Source organism: Poecilia mexicana, unplaced genomic scaffold (genome assembly GCF_051168715.1).
Source record: "Poecilia mexicana isolate PSO_F unplaced genomic scaffold, ASM5116871v1 scaffold_20, whole genome shotgun sequence".
Lineage (NCBI taxonomy): Eukaryota > Metazoa > Chordata > Actinopteri > Cyprinodontiformes > Poeciliidae > Poecilia > Poecilia mexicana.
The window spans coordinates 12,920,540-12,941,557 of record NW_028263389.1 but is presented as its reverse complement, the minus strand read 5'-3'; the positions used below and the strand labels follow the sequence as shown (position 1 = coordinate 12,941,557).

At 38.2% G+C, this 21,018-nt stretch overlaps 1 protein-coding gene across 2 annotated transcripts; it reads left to right on the top strand.

The window, feature by feature from the left end:
- Positions 1-188: 188 nt before the first annotated feature.
- Positions 189-21,018, top strand: plcd1a (phospholipase C, delta 1a). Of its 2 annotated transcripts, none has more exons than XM_014992453.2 (15): positions 189-364; positions 7,834-7,992; positions 13,646-13,874; positions 14,179-14,308; positions 14,397-14,625; positions 14,728-14,929; positions 15,573-15,717; positions 15,793-15,945; positions 16,594-16,746; positions 16,829-16,985; positions 17,253-17,369; positions 17,492-17,670; positions 18,241-18,376; positions 18,865-19,014; positions 19,217-21,018. In XM_014992453.2, the coding sequence occupies exons 1-15, from the start codon at positions 334-336 to the stop codon at positions 19,306-19,308; spliced, it is 2,262 nt and encodes a 753-aa protein (XP_014847939.2). In that variant the 5' UTR covers positions 189-333; the 3' UTR covers positions 19,309-21,018. The 2 variants fall into 2 exon arrangements, with proteins under 2 accessions (XP_014847939.2, XP_014847938.2); XM_014992452.2 differs by lacking the exon at positions 189-364 and adding an exon at positions 2,978-3,133.

Genomic DNA, 21,018 nt, shown 5'->3' with positions numbered 1-21,018 from the left:
TGCGCTGGTTGTCCAAGTAGATGTTTTCTGGCTGTGTTGACAACATTCCTTCTGAAGGTGTAGCTTCCATCAGCAAGCATGGAGGAAATTATGTAGTCATGAGAGACAGTTGAAAACTTGTCAAACTGGTGCTCAAATGGGTGTGAACAAGCAGCTGGAGCTGGTATGAAGCGTGCGCCTTGTGGGTTGGCTCAGAGGGGAGAAAAAGAAGAGTAGATTTTCCTCACAGAAGAGTTGTGGGAATATTTCCACTGACACGGACAGGCAGTGCAACAGAGGCAAACGGGAGTTTCTTTCTGCTGTAGACGGGGATTGATTTTGTCTGGATTCAAAATGGAATCAGATTTGGGCTCTAAGATAGACGGTGAGTAGGGTGGCGATAGTGAAGCTGTTCATTACGTCATTGTGCTCAACGTCTGCTAAAATGTTGTTTCTTGATCCACATTTGAGGTGCAGACTCTGTTTGTGTTGCTATGTTAAATGAAAAACTATGTTCATACTTTTAGTCCCAATAATTTATATGTGCAAAGCAACAACTTCTATTTCAACAACTCTTGAAATAGAAGAATATTTGATTTTCTTGGAGATAGTTAAAATGCCTTCATTTCCTGTTGTTTTCACTTTGTCCAGTGATGATTTTTAAAGGATTAAAAACCTGATTTATAAACAGACATTAACTGAAATAACATATTATTTCAAGTATTTTAAGTTCATAGTCTCTGGGACGCTTCTCATCATATTCAAGATACACACTGTAAAGTTGATCATTGTTTTAAATTATTCTATCATTTTGTGTTTTATTTTCAATTCTGAAGACATGCAGTTCATGCAATTTGTAGTGTTAGTAATATAACCAACAAACATTCCAACAAGGGTAATATGAAGGGCATATTTTCTGAGCTGTGGTGAGTCAACGGCAGGTTGATTCACCACCCAACCATACAAATTTAAAACCCAGACCGACAAAGTCAATTCTGTAACAGATAGGGCATTCAATATTTATTTTATTAATTTGTAACCTAAATAATGTTCTAACAAAGTGAAACCATGCCAATAAAATAAACCCATGCATTCTGTTAAATATCTAAAGGACTAAATCTGTATCAAAATGTTACCGAAATAAGCCTAGAGGGGATCAGTAAATTCAAAACCAACATTTCTTTGTTTAAAAGCTCTACATTAGACACTGCTGCTGTAATTCAGATATTTACGAAGCTTTCAATTCATATAGCCTATTTATTAATCTATATAGTTTTAAATACATTTTAATAATCATGATGTTTGCACAAATTCTCCTCCATAAAAAAAGAGAAGTTTAGTCACAAGTCGAGTTTTCATTGATCCATTTCCATAATAGTGTTTTAAATACTTTTGGAACTAATTATTTCAGTTGTAATCCCCTATAAATCATCGACTGTACAGCAGCCGGATACCTGCTCACTCCCTACTGCTGTACAAAATGCACAAAAAAAAAAGGTGATTGGAGGAGCTAGTCAGTATTAGCTCTGTGAATTCACACATTATTTATTTTCCTTTATTTCTAGCATATTGTGACTATTTGTGTGTGGTGAATGGGAACAAAGTTATGTCTTATTAAGAACTTGTTTCAAGTGACTGGATGCGTATGACATTATAGCAATAGCAACATATTTGTCTAGTTTCATGCTTATGTTTGTTGCTCAGCTGTCTGGCCTCTGCGCCTTTGACGCGTAGCCTCCTTCTTCCAGTTCCAATGACATCCTCTCTGTACTGTTTCCAGTCATGTGACTAGAGTAGGACACTCGAAGAAAAAGATTTTAATACTTGCAAGAATGCTAAAATTATAGGCTGTGACAAAAACCCCACATATGCGTGCCAAAATGCCCTACATCCTTTGCGCAGACAATCCAGACTTTTGGGAATCAATTGCCATCATCACATCCTGTTATTTTCACTCAGTGAGTGAAAACAAGGTCTTTGGTTTTGTTGGTGGACACAGCTGATGATCAGCATGCCCTGTCCTCAGTACGCCATGATTCACCTTCCGGGCCAGTTCCAGACTGGGACAGTCTTCTCTCTTGTGCCAGATCTGCAACTAATAACGGGTGATAGTTTTTGCTTGAATTCTAATCCACTCACTGTTTTGGAGGGACGGACTGGAAACTTTTGTGCTTTATTTACACAATTGATTCCCACTTTTTAAGAGCATAATATCTTTTAGAAACACTTTAGAAGCACTTACAGTGCAAATGGCTTTGTTTTAACAGAACTAGCAGAGCAAGTCGTCTAACTGGCACATTTGGGTTAAAAACTAACATCATTTTATCTCATGCAGAAAGTCAGAAAGCTTCCACGACTGACTTTAGACTTTCAAAGACATACGTGACTTCACTGCCCAAACATGTTAGGGAATTGCTTTCCCCATCGGGCAAAATTACTAATATACTCATTTATAATAGTAATTATTACTAGTACTCTAACCAACAAAACTCGCCAACGCTTTAAATGCGTCTTCGTGTTATATGTTTTTATGAATTTGTATAGTTTCGACGAAATAGTACATAGGACAACACAATGTCGAGCAAAACTAACCGCAGATACATTTAGCTACTGCCACACGGCGGCGCCATTTTATGTCTCACGTAGGGGCACGTACATATTTTCAAACCCTTTTCAAAGATAAGTACATTTTTATATTTAATTTATTTTGAGTGCAGTTGATCTTATTAAGTGTAGAGTGTGAAATTAAACACTTCCAAGAAAATAAAGTAAAAAAGAATCAACTTTGTGTGTGTCCTTCCCAGAAAAGTTAAACCAAATGATGAATGTAACTTTGAGAATGAATTTATGCTTGTTTTCTACACCTAAAATGTCTCTCCGAAGGACCAGTTTACTCCCTCTCTGCGGTGAATATGGGTGCTATAACATAGCAACACACGTAAAGACCCGCCCCATGAGGAGAGAGAGAAAGAGAGAGAAAAAACTTTTCCTCCCAGTTTTTTCTTCCTTACCGAGCTCAAATTTTACACCGAGCGGATTTTTTTTTACGCAGCGATGTCTTGCTTCTGTCTACGTCCTGAAAGGACAAACTCACAGGAGAAAGTATTTGCAGAGCACCGTAAAAAGGTCGCGCTGGAAAATGGAAAACGCCTGGGTGAGACCTCTTTTTTTTTAAAGGTGCACTTGGAGTCAGGGGCGCACGCGCTTCAGTTGTTAAGCCAACACAAACAGGAGCAACCGCGCATGCTCGCGGGGTTGTGTTTGGAGAACTTGGATTTGGAAAATATGTTCCTCTTCTTATTACGCATCAGTAATCCAGTGTGTCCTCATCTGTGTTTGTTATGTGCACATATGTAAATGGTTCTTAATCGCCTGGAGCGGCGCATTCTTTCTTCTGATGACAGACCAGGCTTCTGCCCGTCGCCTGTTAGACTGACATCCCCTGCACTCCCTTTTCGATGAGGGGAGGAAAAAACAAAAAAAAAAACACACAGTGAATGGTCCAGTGAAAATTCTCTTTGTTGTTTCCATTGAGTCTATGTGGGCTTTTCATTTGTGACCTCCTTAAAAGCCAGGGCAAGCCTGTGACTGTTATTGTTTATGTGTAAACAACAGAGACGTTTCATCTTTTTCGGGACATCAGTTTTTAAAGAGATACAGCCTTTTACTAGACAGTGCCAAATGTTGAGATTTTCTTTTGAGGTCTAACCTTCCACTTTCATTTTTTTTTTACATTATAGATCACATAAAAGAGAAAAAAAAATGTTTTAACTGTTGAGAAATTAGATTTTACTCCTATTTATCCGTACAAACATATGGCCGTTTCTTGGATTCTGGGCTGACCCAGGGTTGTATGGGGCCTTAAACAGAATTTGATTTGTTATGCCTCTTCATGGTGTTGATGTTAAGAACATCACACACCAAACACGCCTGCACAAACGCTGTAGTCACTGGTATTGGGTCTGGAAAGTCAATTGTTGGTTCCTTTTCACCTATGAAATATCTGGTCGCATTTTCTACTGTAAACTCCTCTCACTTACAAGGTTGTATCTAGTGCTGATATTCCTCTAATTCCTTTGGGTTTTTGGAAATGGAATTAAAAAAAAACTCCCTTGCTTAAAAGCAGTCGTACGTAATAGCTATCGGCTGTATTTGTAAACAAACTGGGTTAAAATACAAACAAAAGACTGAACTCGTAGCATCACTTTATTACTATGTTTACGAAAAATAATAATAAAAAGATTTTTCTTTCCACTTCCACAAAGTAAACTTTTAAATATTACATTTCAGTTTCAAGCAATTTTAAATCTTGCTAAAGTATTCACGCCCTTTAAGCTTTTTCGCATTTCGTCACGCGGCAACCAGAGCCTTCAATGTATGTTATGTAATTTTATGTGATAAACCCACACATATGTACAATATGGCTTGAAAGAAAATAAATGTTTTTTCCATTACTAATTTATACTTTTTTCAGCTCAATTTCGTCTCTTATGGTTTGTCTCTCCAGCTTTTCTCATCCAGAGACTGTCGCTCTCCCTGTAGGTTTGAGGTTGTCCTGTTGATCCAACCCTAACCCTAACCCAGTCTTAAGTCTTTTGGTTGTCACTGAATTGGTTGTCTTACAGGATTTAATTGATTTGATCTGTATCCCTGTTCCCATCAACTATGACCAGCTTCCTTGTCCTTTTCTGTAGAAAAGCACCCGGACAACATGCATTTTGCTTGTGGGCCAAAGCATGTATTTTTGTTTTCATCTAACTGTTGGCTTTATCTCTACATGGCTCACTTTTAGAGTTGATTTTTCCAAGATTGGAAAATGCATGATTAACGGTTTTGTCAGCAGATTTTCCCACATCAGCTACGAACCTCTGCAATGATTTTGACGTTACCTCCAATTCTGTGATATGAATTGAAGGCAATTGCTTGCACTGGATTTGCATCAGGGCTATTAGGGGGAAGAGGGCTGACAATTGCTTGTCACACAGATTTTCATAGTAGAAAGGTTGAAAACCATGTATCTTTTCTTTCCACTTCACAATTATGAACAACTTTTTGTTTTTGTAGTGCAAGTAAAATATGATGGAAGTTTGTATATGTAACATTGCATAATCTGAAAATGTTCAAGAGGATGATTACTTTTGTAAGGAAGAGTTTCTGATATGAATCAACACAAGTTTTTTTTTTTTTTTTCTTAACCTACCTTAACAGGGAAAATGCAGGGTAATAGTGAATACCTTCTCTTCGGGTAATTTGAGAATAACAACCAGCCATATTATTTCCCAGTAATTCTAAGAAACATCATGCCCTAGCTTGTCTCACATGGTGTAAACAGTCGGTTGCAGAGCCTTCCATCTGAAATTCATTACTCAGCTTCAGAAGAAGCACTCATGACTTGGGGGGGGCGGGCGTTCCTTGGATTCTAGAACTATTTCTTGTTTTCCTGGAACAATAAAACATGCCCGTCCCTCTTCTTTGCTGTCAACTGAACAGCTAAACTAACTAGGTCGGCTGATTGACGTATATGTTGAAAACAATTCCTTCAGTGCTTCTGGAGAAACAAACCTTGAACCATGTCAGGGAGCTCAGGGTACAATCTGTGGGGACAGGTCTGTCACGCAATCTTGCTAGCAATCTGATAAAGCTCCAACAGATTTCAAGTGTTTTCTCCTTCAAAGGTCACATACAGATTCCAGTTCTATTTTGTAGAAACCTTGGTAAAAACTAGTCATTGTTTTAAGTTGCATTGCAGATCCCAGCCCCACCCACAAAATACTAAGCATTCTCTACCCAGTATTATTATGGCTTCACACAGAGGGTTTGGCTCGTGAATCACTCTCAAAGTGATAGCATGCAGTTTCCAAAGTGTATTACTTCACATGAATACTGGCTTACTTCAAAATCACGCTGCACACTCTGTAGCAGACAGGAAAAAAAATATTTAAAAAATTCTAGCGTAGAAGTTAGCAGGACATCTAAAACGGAAACTCTGCCATTGCTCCTGTTTTAGAACATGCTGATATATTTTGTATCCATCCAAGTGAGTCCAGATAAAAATCCAAGCAGTTTGAGAAACAAGTAGTATGAAAAAAAAAATTATGTGATAAACTTCGGCCCTTTTAACAGAAACCGCAGTGTGGTGCAATTCCAAATATTTTATTGATCTATTTTACAGTAGCATCAACTTAATGTGTTTGCAGATTCAAGCTGTAAATATTTGATGATGGTGGGCTGAGAATGTTATGTTCTGCACGAACACAACATGCTAGCTCTGTTCGTGCGGAACGTTCTACCCGGAGACTCCAGTGGAGGAGTTTTCTTTCTCTGTAGTTGTATTGCTAGTATTTCTACTAGAACTAAAGGAAGCAATGAGTCTGTACTTCAGTGTCTGTGGAAATCAAGCAGATAATATGGTTCTTTCATAGAAATGGAACATGGAAATTGCACTTAGTATTTTTTTTTTATTTCACAATAAGATGGAAAATGATGACTAGGAAAAATAAAAAAAACAATCCTTATTGTTTCAATTTTACTAAAGCCACTTTTTAAGGGATCAAAATCTACCTTGTGCCTCTCTAAGTTAAATGATATTTTACTTGCAGGCTATTTTGTAAATTGCAACTTACAACTTCCAAACCTCAAGTAAGTCCACCCACATATTGATGTTTACAAAATGAACCACATGGTATACTGTTGGACTTTAACATACAAAATGAAATTGCACCTAAAGAGAATTCTGAATATTATATTGGGAAAACATAAAGGATATGATTAGGAACCAGTAACTTGAAAAAGTATGAATACCTCTTTTTCCACTCTTTGTTACTTAACAATCTAACTTCAATGTGATAGACTATCAAAAACTTGCAACAGGAAGAAAAACTCAAACGGCAACAAGAAAAAAACTGAAGGAAAGCTTTAAGAAGCCTGCTGTGAAATATGGTAGTGGCAGCATCACACTATGGGCAATTCTGCAAGAAAACCTGTCAAAGGCGGCAGAGAACCAGATTATGGAGGAGGTTCTCCTTTCAACAAAACAGCAACCCAAAGCAAAGCCAACAAATTGTGAATTAATTAAAATGAATTGCTTACAACTAGGGGTTCACCGACTTGTCGGCCAGCCAATTTATCGGTGCCGATCTCCTTCATTTTTGGGAGATTGGCCAATTTTTACATGTGAAGCAGATCTTATCCACCAATGTTATCAACCTCGGCAAAGTCTAAAAATCAACCACTATGCTTTTCTTTTCTCCCGTGAGAGAGGTTTGACTGACAAATTGGCCGACTAGGTCATGTCTGGACATTTACAGTTAACAATAGTTACCCCGTTGTTGCCAATTCAGCAACTTTCTTGATATGTTGAGCAACGTTTCAGACAATAAATGGCATCGGCCAAAATCGGAATCGGTAAGTTGGGCTTTTTAAAAGATTGGTAATCGGTGATTAGACAGAAAACTGCAATCGGTGCACCCCTTGTTACAACAATGGTATTGACAGAGACTCTCCACTCAAGTCTGGTGGACCCTGATTAATTTTTGTAAAGAAGAATGGACAAAACCTTTAACAAAACCTGTATTTCTTTCAGTCGTTTTTCCATGCATGTCAAAGACACACATTGTGCTAAAAAACAGACAGATAAAAATAAGCAATAAGCAAAAACAAGGCAACCCTCCATAAAACATTTAGTCCCAGCAGGATGTGTAAACCAGCTGGTTACCTCCAAACGGTGCTCCACTAAAATTATCTTTCTTTTCCACTTCTCCAGTTTAATGTTTTACCTGTTCATTTTAGCTTTGTAATAATATCCAAACATTCATAATAATTCTGATATTTCCTGTTTTGTCCCAAAATGTCTAGGTCTGAAAGACAATGAGGATCTTCGGTTCCTGCTGGACGGCGCGAAACTCACCAAGATCCGCTCGAAATCCTGGCATAAGAGCCGCTACTTTAATCTGATGGAAGACTGTAGGACCATTATGTGCTCGTCTAAGAAACTTGGCAAAAAAGGCAATACCTGTGAGTTTCAAATTCCTTTTATCATATGATTCATAAAAATGAGATAAGTCTTGCTAAAGAAAAATTACCTTGTGCAGTACATCTCGCTTTTTCATTGGCTGGACACCCCTTTGGCTTTTACTGTGTCAAGTAAGAGCACTCCTTTCAGATCAAAACAAAAGCTTCTTGCTTCATCATGTGTGCACACACACACACACACGCACACACGCACACCCACACACACAAACACACACACAAACACTGCAAAAAGTCCCCTTTCAAAAACAAGAAAAAAAAGTACAAAAATAGGGTCTAATTTTCTTAAAATAAGAAAAATTATCTGCCAACAGAACAAGAAAATTTATCTTGTCAAGATTTTCTAAAACAAGAAAAAATATCTAACCAAGATAAACCTACAAATATCTTAAAATTAGTGTATTTGTACTTAAAACAAGTCAATTTTACTAATACAAATAGAGTATATGAGATTTATTTTCTTAATACACAGAACATTTTTCATAAAATAAGAAAATTTTACTAATACAAATAGAATATATGAGATTTATTTATCTTAAAATTAGTGTATTTGTACTTAAAACAAGCCAATTTTACTTAAACAAGTAAGATATATTATCTTATTTTAAGAAAAATAATCTCAAGTAAAGAAAATATTACTTGACATTGAATTTCTTAAAATCAACATATATATGCTTAAAACTAGTTTACTTTTATTGTTGCATAGGATTAAAATATATATTTTGTCATTGCTTTACTCAAGGTTCTTATGCTAAGGCAAAAATCCAAAAATTGATCCTGTCTATACTGGAATAAGAGATGTTATTGGCTTCCTGAAATGAAGACATAAGTTCAATTACTTTTAACATCTTTATTACGTTTAAGTTTCACATAAACATAGTAAAACATGACTACTGGTCAGAATTTAAAGTCTGGATGGGCATCTGATTCTGAAACAATCCCGTAAAATGACAGAACAATGAAGATCTGACACATCTGTCGCACTCATAAGATGCCCTAAGAGTCAAGCAAACCAAATTGTCCAAAGCAAAAATAAACTTGGGATTAGATGTCATCAATAGGAGCTTACTCCACAATGAACATCTTCCAATCAGCCATAGCCTTTTATGTGTGGAAGTCTTGTCTCAGTTACGGACAGTGTTCTCAAGATATCTGTCAGCAGCACAGAGAGAAGTGGCCACACACATGCATGCTGAAAGGTGTAGTAGCTATGATGTCCTCCTTTCAGAAGATCAGGGCAGGCATGGTTCCAATGGCCAGTAGAAAGTTGGTTTCACGATCACCACAGAGCTGAAAAGTGGTTTTGTTTGATTGAAGTTGTTGGGTCATCTGCTAATTGGAGCACAGACAGAAAAACAATCACAAAACAAACCACGTTTTAGGGACTAATCAGTGTAATGATGAATAAGTATCATAAATTTCTTACCTCAAGAATGTGAAGGACAGTATCACTTGCAATTCCCAAAGTTTCTTGTAGATGGTGCAATACATGATTGGAGACGTGTCTGGCATAGGCTTCACCATGGCAACAGTTTGGTTTACTTGAAAAATAAAACAAGTCTTATTTTAGTTAATGTGCTCAATTACAATATTACATGAATTCAAGATAGCAAGACAGTCATTTTAATTGAATCAAAATAGGACTACTTAAATTCACCAATCAAAAATAGTGTTTAAAATATCCTGGTAACAGTGTAGAATATCTAACCTAAGCTTTTAGACTCATTGCATTTAAGTTTTTAAATTACAGCACATCAAACACCCTAAAAGGTAGTGAAATACTAGGCGGAATTTCCCTTTCATCATTTCCCGCATCAGAAGCTACGAATGAGAAGCCACCTTAGCTATTTTAAAAAACGGAAGCTACCAAAACCTCGTGTAGATATTATTTTTAAGCCACAGCTATTGTGGTTAATCACTGTTCAAAGCTCATATTCACAAGAGCGGCTCTTTAACCCGCGGGTGAAAATTGGCATGTGCACACACCCGTCCCTCAAATTCCTCTGGCGAGTATGTGAGAAATGTTGTTGGTGGAGTAAAAAACAGCTCAAACATTCATCATGGTTGGGGCAAGAGACAGACTGGAAAAATCTAGTGTACATCCTGACTATGTGTTTGTGCCCATTTGAGTTATTTTCCTTCTCTTGGTTCAGTGATCCCCTGTCAGACTGAAAAAGAGTATATCTTTCTCTGGGTCTCTGGTGGCTCAGGTTTCCCTCCCACCCCAGCGACAGTCAGTGCTGCCAGGGCTGATAACCTCTGTCTCAAAGCCTGAGCTTAGAACAACAACAGAGCCCGAAGCTGGTCTTAAGGTGGTCGGTGTTTTGTTTCAGGTCTCTACAGCATGTTTTGTTGTTTTCGTGTCAGCCAGAAAGCCAAAGTGACAGCCCAGCTCAAAAGTGTTGAGGTTTACTGGAGAAAAGACTGCGAGTGAAAACAAGACCTGGTTTTAACCACATTTGAAAATAGATGTGTACAGATCAGTGTATGCGTGCGTTCGAATTTTATCAGTTTAAAACCACAAAGTCAAGACTGTAAATGTGCATCGATGTTTAGTCTGAATTATAGAGAGAGATGATCTTGAATTGCTCACAGCCGTGGAATATTGTCTTTTAAATCTCCTAATGTTTCAAAGACTTCATATTATCATGCACTAAAAGGTTTTTTATGCTCTTTGGAAGAGAAACAGACACACAGCATCTCATCTCCACCACTGTGGTTAGCAGCGTGCATCTGCTGTTTGCACATTCTACCTTTCTTTCATGGGAAACTAGTTTCAAGTGCTTTGACAGCTGAGTCTTGTTGTCAGTATGTAATAGTTGTTATGGAGTCTCAGCAACTCAAATACGTCTCTAACAGAGAACATAAAATGTAATCTTCTTTTATATTTAGGTCACTGCTAGGATAAGATTTCTCTAACTGTAGATGTGAGGACGTTTACCCAATTAGAGGCAAGTAACTATTTTATTTTATTTCTGAAGCTCAACTCACTTTTGCTTCACTTGAATATTTTCCATCTTTCCTATTTTTAAAATTAAGGCTAAAACTGAGAGTGTTTTTTTTATTGTCTCATACCATAATTGTTGTTTTACTGTAAAACTGGAATCTTTCATTGAAAGCTAAACATTATCAAATTAGCGTGATTGTTTTAACCGCAATGACATGTCGAAACCTCTCCAAGAGAATACGTTAACTGTAAAAAATGCAGCATTAAAATCTAGCAGAAAAAGTACAGCACTGAGCTAGACCAGAAATTAGCAACTAGATGTAATTAAATTTGCTAAGAAAGAACATTTGCCTCTTGCAACTTAACCACCCTTGGGGGAAAAAAAAATTAAACAGTATTAAAATTAATACATCGTTCTTTGCGGGAACACAATATAGCAGTAAAATATTTGCTCCAACTGTTACCAGAGTTAGTAGCTGTGTATTGCTGTCATTTCCTGACTTACGGAGATGAACACACGCATGCTTTGCGTGAATAGCAGGCTCTCTTATCTTACCCATTTTGAAGATTAGCTAAAACAAATGGGCCTCCTTGTCATGTCACATTTATACCGCATGGTAACCAGGAGTCATGAATTTCTACTCAAAATTTTCTTGAAAATCATCACTATCTCAGCTGCTAAGTACAAACATACTTCCATTAAGTGCTGCAGCGAGGTGGATGTGTTGTAAACATCTACACATCTGCTGTTTTCTTTCATTTTCTGATGAATGCTTTCACATTGAGAAGTCCCTGAACAAGCTTAAATCAAAACAAAAGCAGATATTTTTCTCTGGTAGTCGTTAACAGCAAAGAATGGAAAAATGCAGAAGATGCAGGTTTGCATATTTAACAGCAGTTCCTGTTAATCACTTAAACCAGCTCTTTGCTCATGAAACAAACATTTCAATAAGTTTCATTTCTTTTATCATACAAATTCTTAAACTTGTTTATCTTCTCTTGCTTATCCAGCAGACTCCACAAATTTACATTTAAGTTGTAGAGTTTTCTGTCTTGCTGTTTGTTAAAAAATTACATCGAACTGCTGCATTTGTTTGCAAAAGTCTGTTCAGATAAGTACTGTAAGCATGTGTACTTATCTTTCAGTGTTCAATTCTACAAACAACATTGGTCAGTTATCTAAAACTAGCATTGTAGCTGAGCTTTTAGTCTTTCTTTTTATGACAAGGTCAGTCGTTTCTCTTTAGAGTGGTTACATCATGTGTGTTGGTGCTTGCTCTTTAAGCTAAATTAAGCTGCTCAACAAAGCAGCTGGCTTCAAGTGTATGGGCGGAAACAGACTGCATGTGCAGAGACCTTCAGTCGAGTTGTCTGGGTCACATTGGTGATAAATCGGTGTCTTTTTAGCATAACAAATACCCCCTTTTACTATTTTCGTGAAAACATGTTTGCTAGTTGGACAATGCAATTACCAGATGTCCTCTGTCGTCTTCTGTCCACTTACATCTTATCTCCCAACAAGGATGCAAATGCTCAACGTTGTTGTTTTCATGTTGTTTCTGCTTCTTAGCATCAAGTGAGCCTCTCCCTTCGATGATCGTTTTATTCTCCTCTGTTTTCATAATCCGTTGTGGTGCAAGGAAAACATTACTTAATCAATTTTTTATAAAGAGGGAAAAAGCATTGCTGTGAATTTGATCTAATTTTATCTCTATAATACTGGAACTATGAACAAGTATCAAGTCTGCACCAGTTCCAACATAACCCAGCGTAGAAATACAATAGAAGAAAGAGGGAGAAATCAAGAGCGGTGAGAAAGAAAACAGATTCTCTCCTTTATTAAACTTGGGGTCGTGACGTCTGCTGTTGCTTGTGACTGGAAGTAATAAATCTGACTTGTTCTGTTAGCAGAAACAGGCAGGCCGACGGCCCTGAACTGGACAATCATTTTGTACTTCTTCAGAATGGTCAGATTGCCAGTCTGCCTCTGCCTGAAGACTCAGGAATACCAGTTGTGTGTGATAAGGTTGTTGTGTTTAAATGTAAAAGGTCCACCAAGAATATTTTGAAGGGTCTTGGAGGAAAGGAGCTCTGTGTGATTGTGTGCAACACATTACCCACCTCTGCACTCTCAAACAGTTCTGTGAAGCACCGTTGTATCTTTTTGCATCATTTCACTCTCGCTTTTTTCTTTTAATTTGATTGGCATCAACCATTTCCATTTTGAGGTGAGCTCAGACGTCATGGAAGCATGTGACATTTCTCAAACACTTATGTAAGAGGCCTCCAAAGGCAGCTCCCTCAAAAACAAGAGTTATCTTATGGATAAGATACAAAAGTAGCCCTGTTGTGACCAAAGAGAAAAGTCGTCTTTCACAACAAGATAATGACATGTCGGAGGAAGGTCTGTGCTTTAGGTGATAAGAATGCCTGATGGGTACCAAATGCCTAAGACCAGATCTTAAATTACGAATAAAGCAATCGCTGTCAGACAACTTTGCAACGATTTATTTTGGAAGAAGTCCAAAATCCTTTAGAAATAATTGTACGTCGGTTTTAGACTCCAAACGCTGTCTTAAACTTGCCGTTAGTTTAAAAGTTCAAATGAAGTTGGCTTTATAATTAATTAGCATAGCCATGTTCTCATTTCTAAATCCAGGTTCTAACAAACGTCCTGCTTTCTCTACACAGTCCTCATTGAAGACATCGAATCTGTGCGCAAGGGCCGCCAGACCGAAGGGCTCAAAAAACATACGGACCCCGACGAGGAAGAGAAGTGCTTCTCTATCATGTTTAAGGGAAGCAAAAAGAACCTCGACTTCATGGTGAACTCTAAAGAGGAGGCCCATCGGTGGGTCACCAGCCTGGAGAAGCTCATGAACCATGCGCAGAACCTCAACAAGAAGCAGAAAAGAGAACAGTATCCTTAATGTGATTTGATTTCAATTATTTATTTTTTTTATTTCATACATACACCATTATTTTGTTAGTTTGTTTAGAATGTTTTGTGCACAGGGACATTTAAAAGCACATATGGTTGGTGAGTTTTGTCACAACCAGTAAGTCCAGTTGTGGATTTATTTATGCATTTACATATTTTTGTAGGTGTGTTATACATTGTGCATCAGTTGAGATTTGGGCTCTAAGGTGGTGCTCTGCACAGTTATTTTTTTTTGTAGTTTTGTTCTTCTGTTGTAAACCAAATCCTTACATCTGAGTTCCAGTTGGTTCATCAGCTGCATGCGAAAGGCAGACAAGAACAAAGACAACAAGATGACCCTGAAAGAGCTGAAGCATTTCCTGCGACAGGTCAACATTGAGGTGAATGACACCTATGTGGAGGAAATATTCAAGGTGTGGCGCTCTCAAATTTCTCTTCTCTTTCAGTAAAACCAAATCAGTAAAGTTAGCAGTTTATTGAAGTGCCATTGTGTTTACACAGAAATGTGACACGTCAAATTCGGGTACCCTGGAAGACTTGGAGATCGAGGAATTTTATAGCCTCCTGACAAAACGGGAGGAGATAGATGTGATCTATGAGAAGTACGCTAAAACAGAGGGTGAAATGAGCGCCAGGGACCTGCTGGATTTCCTGCTGAATGAGCAGAGGGAACAAGCGACCATGGAGAGTGCACTCAAGCTGATTGAGAAACATGAATTGGACGAAGCAGGTTGGTGAACTTGGAGCAGGACTGTTGGTTTTCAAAAGTTCGACTCTCACCGGATTTGCCTTGCTTCGAGGGTTGTTCAACTTATTGTGCTCGTCCTCACAGCAAAACAGAAGAAGTGCATGACTAAAGATGGCTTTGTAATGTACCTCAACCAAGAGGATGGATGCATCTTCAACCCAGCTCACTCACCGGTGTATCAGGACATGAGTCAGCCTCTCAATCATTACTTTATCTCCTCCTCACACAACACCTACCTGATGGAGGACCAACTCAAAGGACCCAGCAGCACAGAGGCCTATGTAAAGTAAGCGTTTCAGTACTGCTTGTTGTTAGACGAAAATTAGAAAACGTCCTCAGGTTTTAATCTGCTGTCTGGGCTTTTCAGGCCTGACATTTCATGAGTCTGTCCAACAACTATCTACTTTGCTTAATGCACAGTTCAATGAAATCTTTACGTATATATTTTTGTTCTCAGTGAGTTAAACATTTTTGGACAAGTCTCCGTCTGGCTCTCAAAAAAAGCCGTTCTACTGAGTCCGCTCTTTTCAGAGTGTCCAATAATTTGTTGTTGTACAGGGATGAAGAGGAACCTTGATCCTTGTCTCTGTGGATCATTCTGGAGGATTATATGGTCCTGCAGTCTGATATAAACTTCAGTTTACTTTCTGCCCCAGTATTAAATACTGGGACTGGGTCTTGAGTATCATTTGATCCAAATTACAGAGGTGTTGCTTATATCCAACCTTTACTAATGAAGGAAACTGAGAGCTATTAAATCCACTGCTGACATAAGGATGATTAATCATAATCATACCTTAATAAAACTTGATTATTCGCTGATTATTATGGACTCCCCACATGTCTAGTGGTTGTTTCAGTGAAAAGGAAACTAATCACTCAGAGTAAATGGATGGAAAAGGTAGTTTTACTCACTCCTCTTCTTGCAGAGCATTGATGAAGAGTTGCCGTTGTGTGGAGCTGGACTGTTGGGACGGACCAAACGGAGAGCCTATAATTTATCACGGCTACACTCTAACATCCAAAATCCTTTTCAAAGACGTCATCAGAGCCATCAAAGACTATGCCTTCAAGGTAAATGAAATGCTTATTTTGCCTCTAGGAGAATAAAAAGCTTTGAACGTTGATGGTTGATCTTTTGCTACCCAGACATCTCCGTACCCTGTGATTCTGTCCCTGGAGAACCACTGCACAGTGGAGCAACAACAGCTCATGGCCCATCACTTAATCGACATCCTGGGTTCTGCTTTGGTCACAAAGCCTCTGGGTGACACCATGCCCGCCAGCCTCCCCTCACCAGAGGTATGTAACCTTTAAATTCTAACTCATGTTAGGTTTAATTCAATGTTAATCCTTACTATAAATATTCTTTATAATTAAGAATCAAAAGATGACCACAGTAAGTTAACGAGCTGCTCTGCCAGGTTTTTCTCTTCCCAGGTTACGTGAGTGTTAAAGGCTAAGGGGAAAGGAGTGAAACTGATCTGATTAAACTACAAAAATCTTACCCAAGTTGGAGTGAAATAGATAATTGTTCATGTGGTTTTTTTTAGCCATAAGATCTAAATGGTTTGAAACTCCAGAAGGAACATTGTTGGTTATTTTTCCAAATGTGTAAAGCTGGAAAGGCTTGACTGAATGAGGACTTTGCTACTTTGATGCTTAACAAATTGTCCACATTTTCTCCTAAAGATATTACAGAAGATGCTATTTGTAGGATTTACTGGATACAAGTTTAATGTCAAAGGGTGGGGTGGAGACAAAGTAATATTTATTGGATGGCTGAGGCACTGTTGGCCTCAAAGGACTGTTTTACAACACTGGAATGAGTTAGCAAATCCACATGCCGTTTGCTGTACAAAATTAATAAATATGTTTCCTTGTTCCTTCGTGACGTAGTTTAACAACTGCGCAACAAAACACTGAAGCATATTTTGTGTTTGTGTTTAGGAGCTGAAAGGCAAGTTCTTGGTCAAGGGGAAACGACTGAACAAACTGGATGCCATGTTCTCCAACAACAACACCACTGTTGAAGAAGACTCGGTGTCTGAGGAGGATGAGGCTGCAGATTGTAAGGAGAACGATCAAAAAGCAAAGGCAAAGGTGAGTCACGTGATTTGTACCTGTTCAAAAGAAAATCTAAAAAGTAAAGAACTGGTTTGACTAGTCTTCCATTTTCTTTCAGAAAGCAAAGATCAAACTCGCCAAAGAACTGTCGGATATTGTTATCTATTGTAAGAGCGTCCATTTCGGTGGGTTTGAACATGCCAGAGACAACCAGAGCTTCTATGAAATGTCGTCTTTGAAGGAGAGCAAAGCCTTCCAACTGGCTGATGCTTCAGGTAAATTAAGAAACTGTCAGTGGTTGTGAGAACAGTAAAAACAAAAACTCTATCAATCTAAAGATTTGCCCACGATACAGAAAAGCTAGTAAGAGGGTAACAACAGAATATGGTATGTACTCAAAAATACAACTTAAACACTATATTAGAAGATACGTAGCCATTCTGTTCTCACTGTCTGTGATTAAACCAGATCAAACTGTCAGCTGTGATTGCTACAATTAATCAGATCATTAATTGTATGTTTACGTTTATGTTCCCTGACAGCCACTGCCTTCATCCATCACAACATGGACAAACTCACCAGGATCTACCCGGCAGGCTCGAGGACGGACTCCTCCAACTACAACCCTGTTCCTATGTGGAACGTTGGCTGTCAGATCGGTATTCTCCCTATAATTCAGTCTAGAATATTATATAAAATTCTTAGCACACTGAATACCGAGCAGTGTTTTACTCGGATCCTTTTATCTGACCTTTTTTTTTTGTTTTGTTTTTTTTTTTAGTGGCACTGAACTTCCAAACTAACACTAAAGAGATGCATCTTAATCAGGGCCGTTTTCTGCCAAACGGATTTTGCGGATACATCTTGAAGCCCGAATTCCAGAGAAGCCCGTCGTCTCAGTTCAATCCCCAATCTCTCACCGAAGGGCCATGGCTACAGAAGAAGGTCCTCCATGTCCTGGTGAGAGCTAACCTCAAAATGTTGCTCCTGATTTATTTAGGAACAGGAATGTAGATATAACTTGCTGAAATTGTTCATGGTTCTGGCTGGGCGTCAAAGTTTCACTGAGCGGAAAGCTGTTTCACACCTCAGCTCTTTCTGCCAATGTGGTTACCTTCTAGACCTCAACCTTCTGTGCAGGTTAAGTTTTTGGACCAGAGATCTGGACTGTGAAAGTGATGCTTCTTAACCAATCAATGCAATAAAAAGTATACAAATAAAATGCTGAGTTAAGAACAAATTTAATTGATGTGAAGAGTGGGATTTAGGAGGATAGTTTTGGGGTTCTTCCAACAAATGTTTTTCTTAACATGTTCAAAGTACAACTAAGTCATGTTGAAGGATCAGGCCAGAGATGGGTCTATGACATCATTTAAAAAAAAATACAGCCATATTAGTTTAGGAAAATACAAACCTGGATAAACTACACTGTTTATTGAACATCTTTTCAAAAACAGGGACTCAGTTTCAGAGGTTTGTAGTTTCGACTTGATGATTTTATTCTAAATATTCTGTCTCTTAACACAACAGGTGATCTCAGCTCAGCAGCTGCCTAAACTGAATAAGGACAAACAGAACTCCATCGTTGACCCTCTGGTGAAAGTGGAAATTCAGGGGGTGGCAGCAGACATCGACAAGAAGACGACGCACCACATCGAAAACAATGGTGAGTGTAACTCGCAGATGTGTACATGCACATCTCAGTGGATTAGAGTTTCATTGAAAATTTACTTTTTCTGTTAATAAAATGCTTCACAAGCACTTTGCTACCACACTTTTATCCCTTGGCCGCAGTTTGTAGCACTGTTCCCTTGCAGCAAGAAGGTCCTAGATTCAAATCCCGGCCCGGGGTCTTCATGCATGGAGTTTACATGTTATCCTTCCACTAATCTTTCCACTAATGTGATTAATACAGCACTCTGTGAACAACTAGTTTACTTGTCCATGACTTTATGGGTCACACCCTCATTGAGGAGAGTGTCAATGACTAAGTCTTTCTCTTGACTGTTCTGTGAATCATAAAATATACCTAAAATAACAATTATGTATAAATATTTTCACATAACATTTTTTGTATATGATGAATTGATCATTTCTAAAAAAAAAAAAGTCCAAAACGAGTGTGCTGCTGACCAAAAGAACTGCTCCTTGCAGGGTTCAACCCCACGTGGAACACAAAATTTGAGTTCCCCATCAGTGTTCCTGAGCTGGCCTTGTTGCGGTTTGTGGTGGAGGACCATGACTCAGCGTCCCAGAATGACTACATCGGGCAGTACTGTCTGCCGCTCACCAGCGTTCAGAACGGTAGGAAACTCCAGCAACATAGAGAAGCGTGACAGAGGTCAGATACTCTTTAGAGGACTCATATTGGCAAGGAAATATTAACACATCAGAGTATTTCACTTCAAAAATTTCTATGTTTTTGACATTTTCTAAATCATGTGACTTCAGTTGTGCAAAAAATCTGCTTTGCTGACAAGGCTGAAGTTGACTTCCTCTTTTCCAGGATATCGCCACGTCCCATTGCTCACCAAGAGGGGCGACATCATTCCCTCTGCAGGGCTGTTTGTGCATATCATGCTAATGGACCAGAAGTAGGATCTTATAGGGTAGGAAGCCTTCATGCAATCAGGGACGAGTTTGAACAGCCAACGACAGAGCAGTGACGAAGTATTGCAACTAGGTCGGATAAAACCTCATACTGGAAACCTTCTGTCTGTTTTTTATTACTTTTGACATAGTTGTTTTGAGCTATTATTCAATTTTACTATTATTACGAGAAAGGGAGAGTCATTAAAGCCGTGAGTGAATGAGAGAAGTTATTTAATGACAGTCATTTAACTGTTTTATGCTCCTCTAGAAGAATAATTATTGTAAGTTTTACATAGGTGCCTTCTTCTAACATGCCGTGCAATCTTTTAGTGTTATTATATTGTTACTTTCCAAAAAATAATGGCCTGAGTCTTTGTTTGCCAAAGAGGGATTTTGGTATAAAAGGATTTTTCACTTTTGGCTAAGAAGGCCGTTATTTCAGGAAGATGACAATATCAAGAAACAATCATTTGTGCATTTATTGTGTTTTTTCTAGACTTTGTGAGTAGAACAAGCCTTAATATATATGATTGCAAGGATCTGTACTAGGCATGGGCTGGTTACTGGTTTCAAGTAACACCAAAGTGTTCACCGTATGGATCTGGTCCAGGTCCTTGACCTGTTGCTTCTCACTGCACTAAGCTGTCTGAACAAATTTTACTACACTTTTCCCACCCTTCCAAAAAAGCAGAAACATGTTAAAAATGTTTAAAAAAAAAAAAAAAAAAAAAAAAAAAAGGACGAGGATGGAGTAGCTACATGGCATGGTTTTAAAACAACGGCTGGCAGGCCATTATGAGCCGTTATGATCCGTTGATGTTGGGACTTTTAGTTTAACTTATGTTTCTGTTTTTAACATCTCTTATTTCTCTATAGCTTACCAAAAACAATCCAAAGCTTTGTTTTTGCTTTGGATTTGTTTCCGCAAATTAGCATTTATTTCTCTTTATTGTCTATATTGGGGTTCAGGTTTCTTACCTCCTTTTTTTATGTGCCGTCACCTTCTCCTCTGCACAGCTGATCCAATGCCTCATCCCTCCCAGGCCTGTGTTTTCCCTCCAGCTGTTCCTCATCTCTTGATTTGTCCTTCTGCATTAATACTCTTTGTTTCCCTGTTAGTTGGATTCTCACATGTTCCGAATCCACCGGTTCTTTCAGTAAGGCTTTTGTATTTCTTTCATTAAACATTGTCGTCATACTGCTGTCTTGCCTGCATTTTAGTCTGACCCTGGATATCAGACAAGCAGTATTTTTTTTTTAAGGAAGGCTGATAGCCGTTACACGTAGGTTCCAAGTGTTACTTTGTGAACAGAATGGCAGAAGGGTGCAATAGTATACGTATTAGGGACTTAAAAACTGCTAACTTTATCTATTTTTGTTGTATTTATTTGAAATGTTATTGTAGTGCGACACTATACCAGTCCATGCCTTGTCTGTTATTTTACTTTCTTAAATAGGAATAATCTTATCTCTTTAGAGAGTTTATGTGCCTTTGTCCACCTTTTCTCAAGCCAAAGTCTTGTACCATAGACTGTCTTATAATTTACATTTTACAGATGCATCATGATGAGATCGTACAGAATTACAGTTAATGAAATCCAACTTAATGTCCTGTATTGTAATTTTCTTCTCAATGCTTGTTTTAGTGACAACTTTGTGCCTCCAACGTGTTAGCATTGGCACTAGTTCACGAATAAAAGCAGCTTTACTCTCTTA

Coding starts and splice junctions, on each gene's coding strand:
- plcd1a (XM_014992452.2), top strand. CDS start 3,034: ATGTCTTGCTTCTGTCTACGTCCTGAAAGGACAAACTCACAGGAGAAA. Junction 3,134..7,833: donor GGAAAATGGAAAACGCCTGG/GTGAGACCTCTT, acceptor CAAAATGTCTAG/GTCTGAAAGACAATGAGGAT. Junction 18,377..18,864: donor GCACCACATCGAAAACAATG/GTGAGTGTAACT, acceptor TGCTCCTTGCAG/GGTTCAACCCCACGTGGAAC.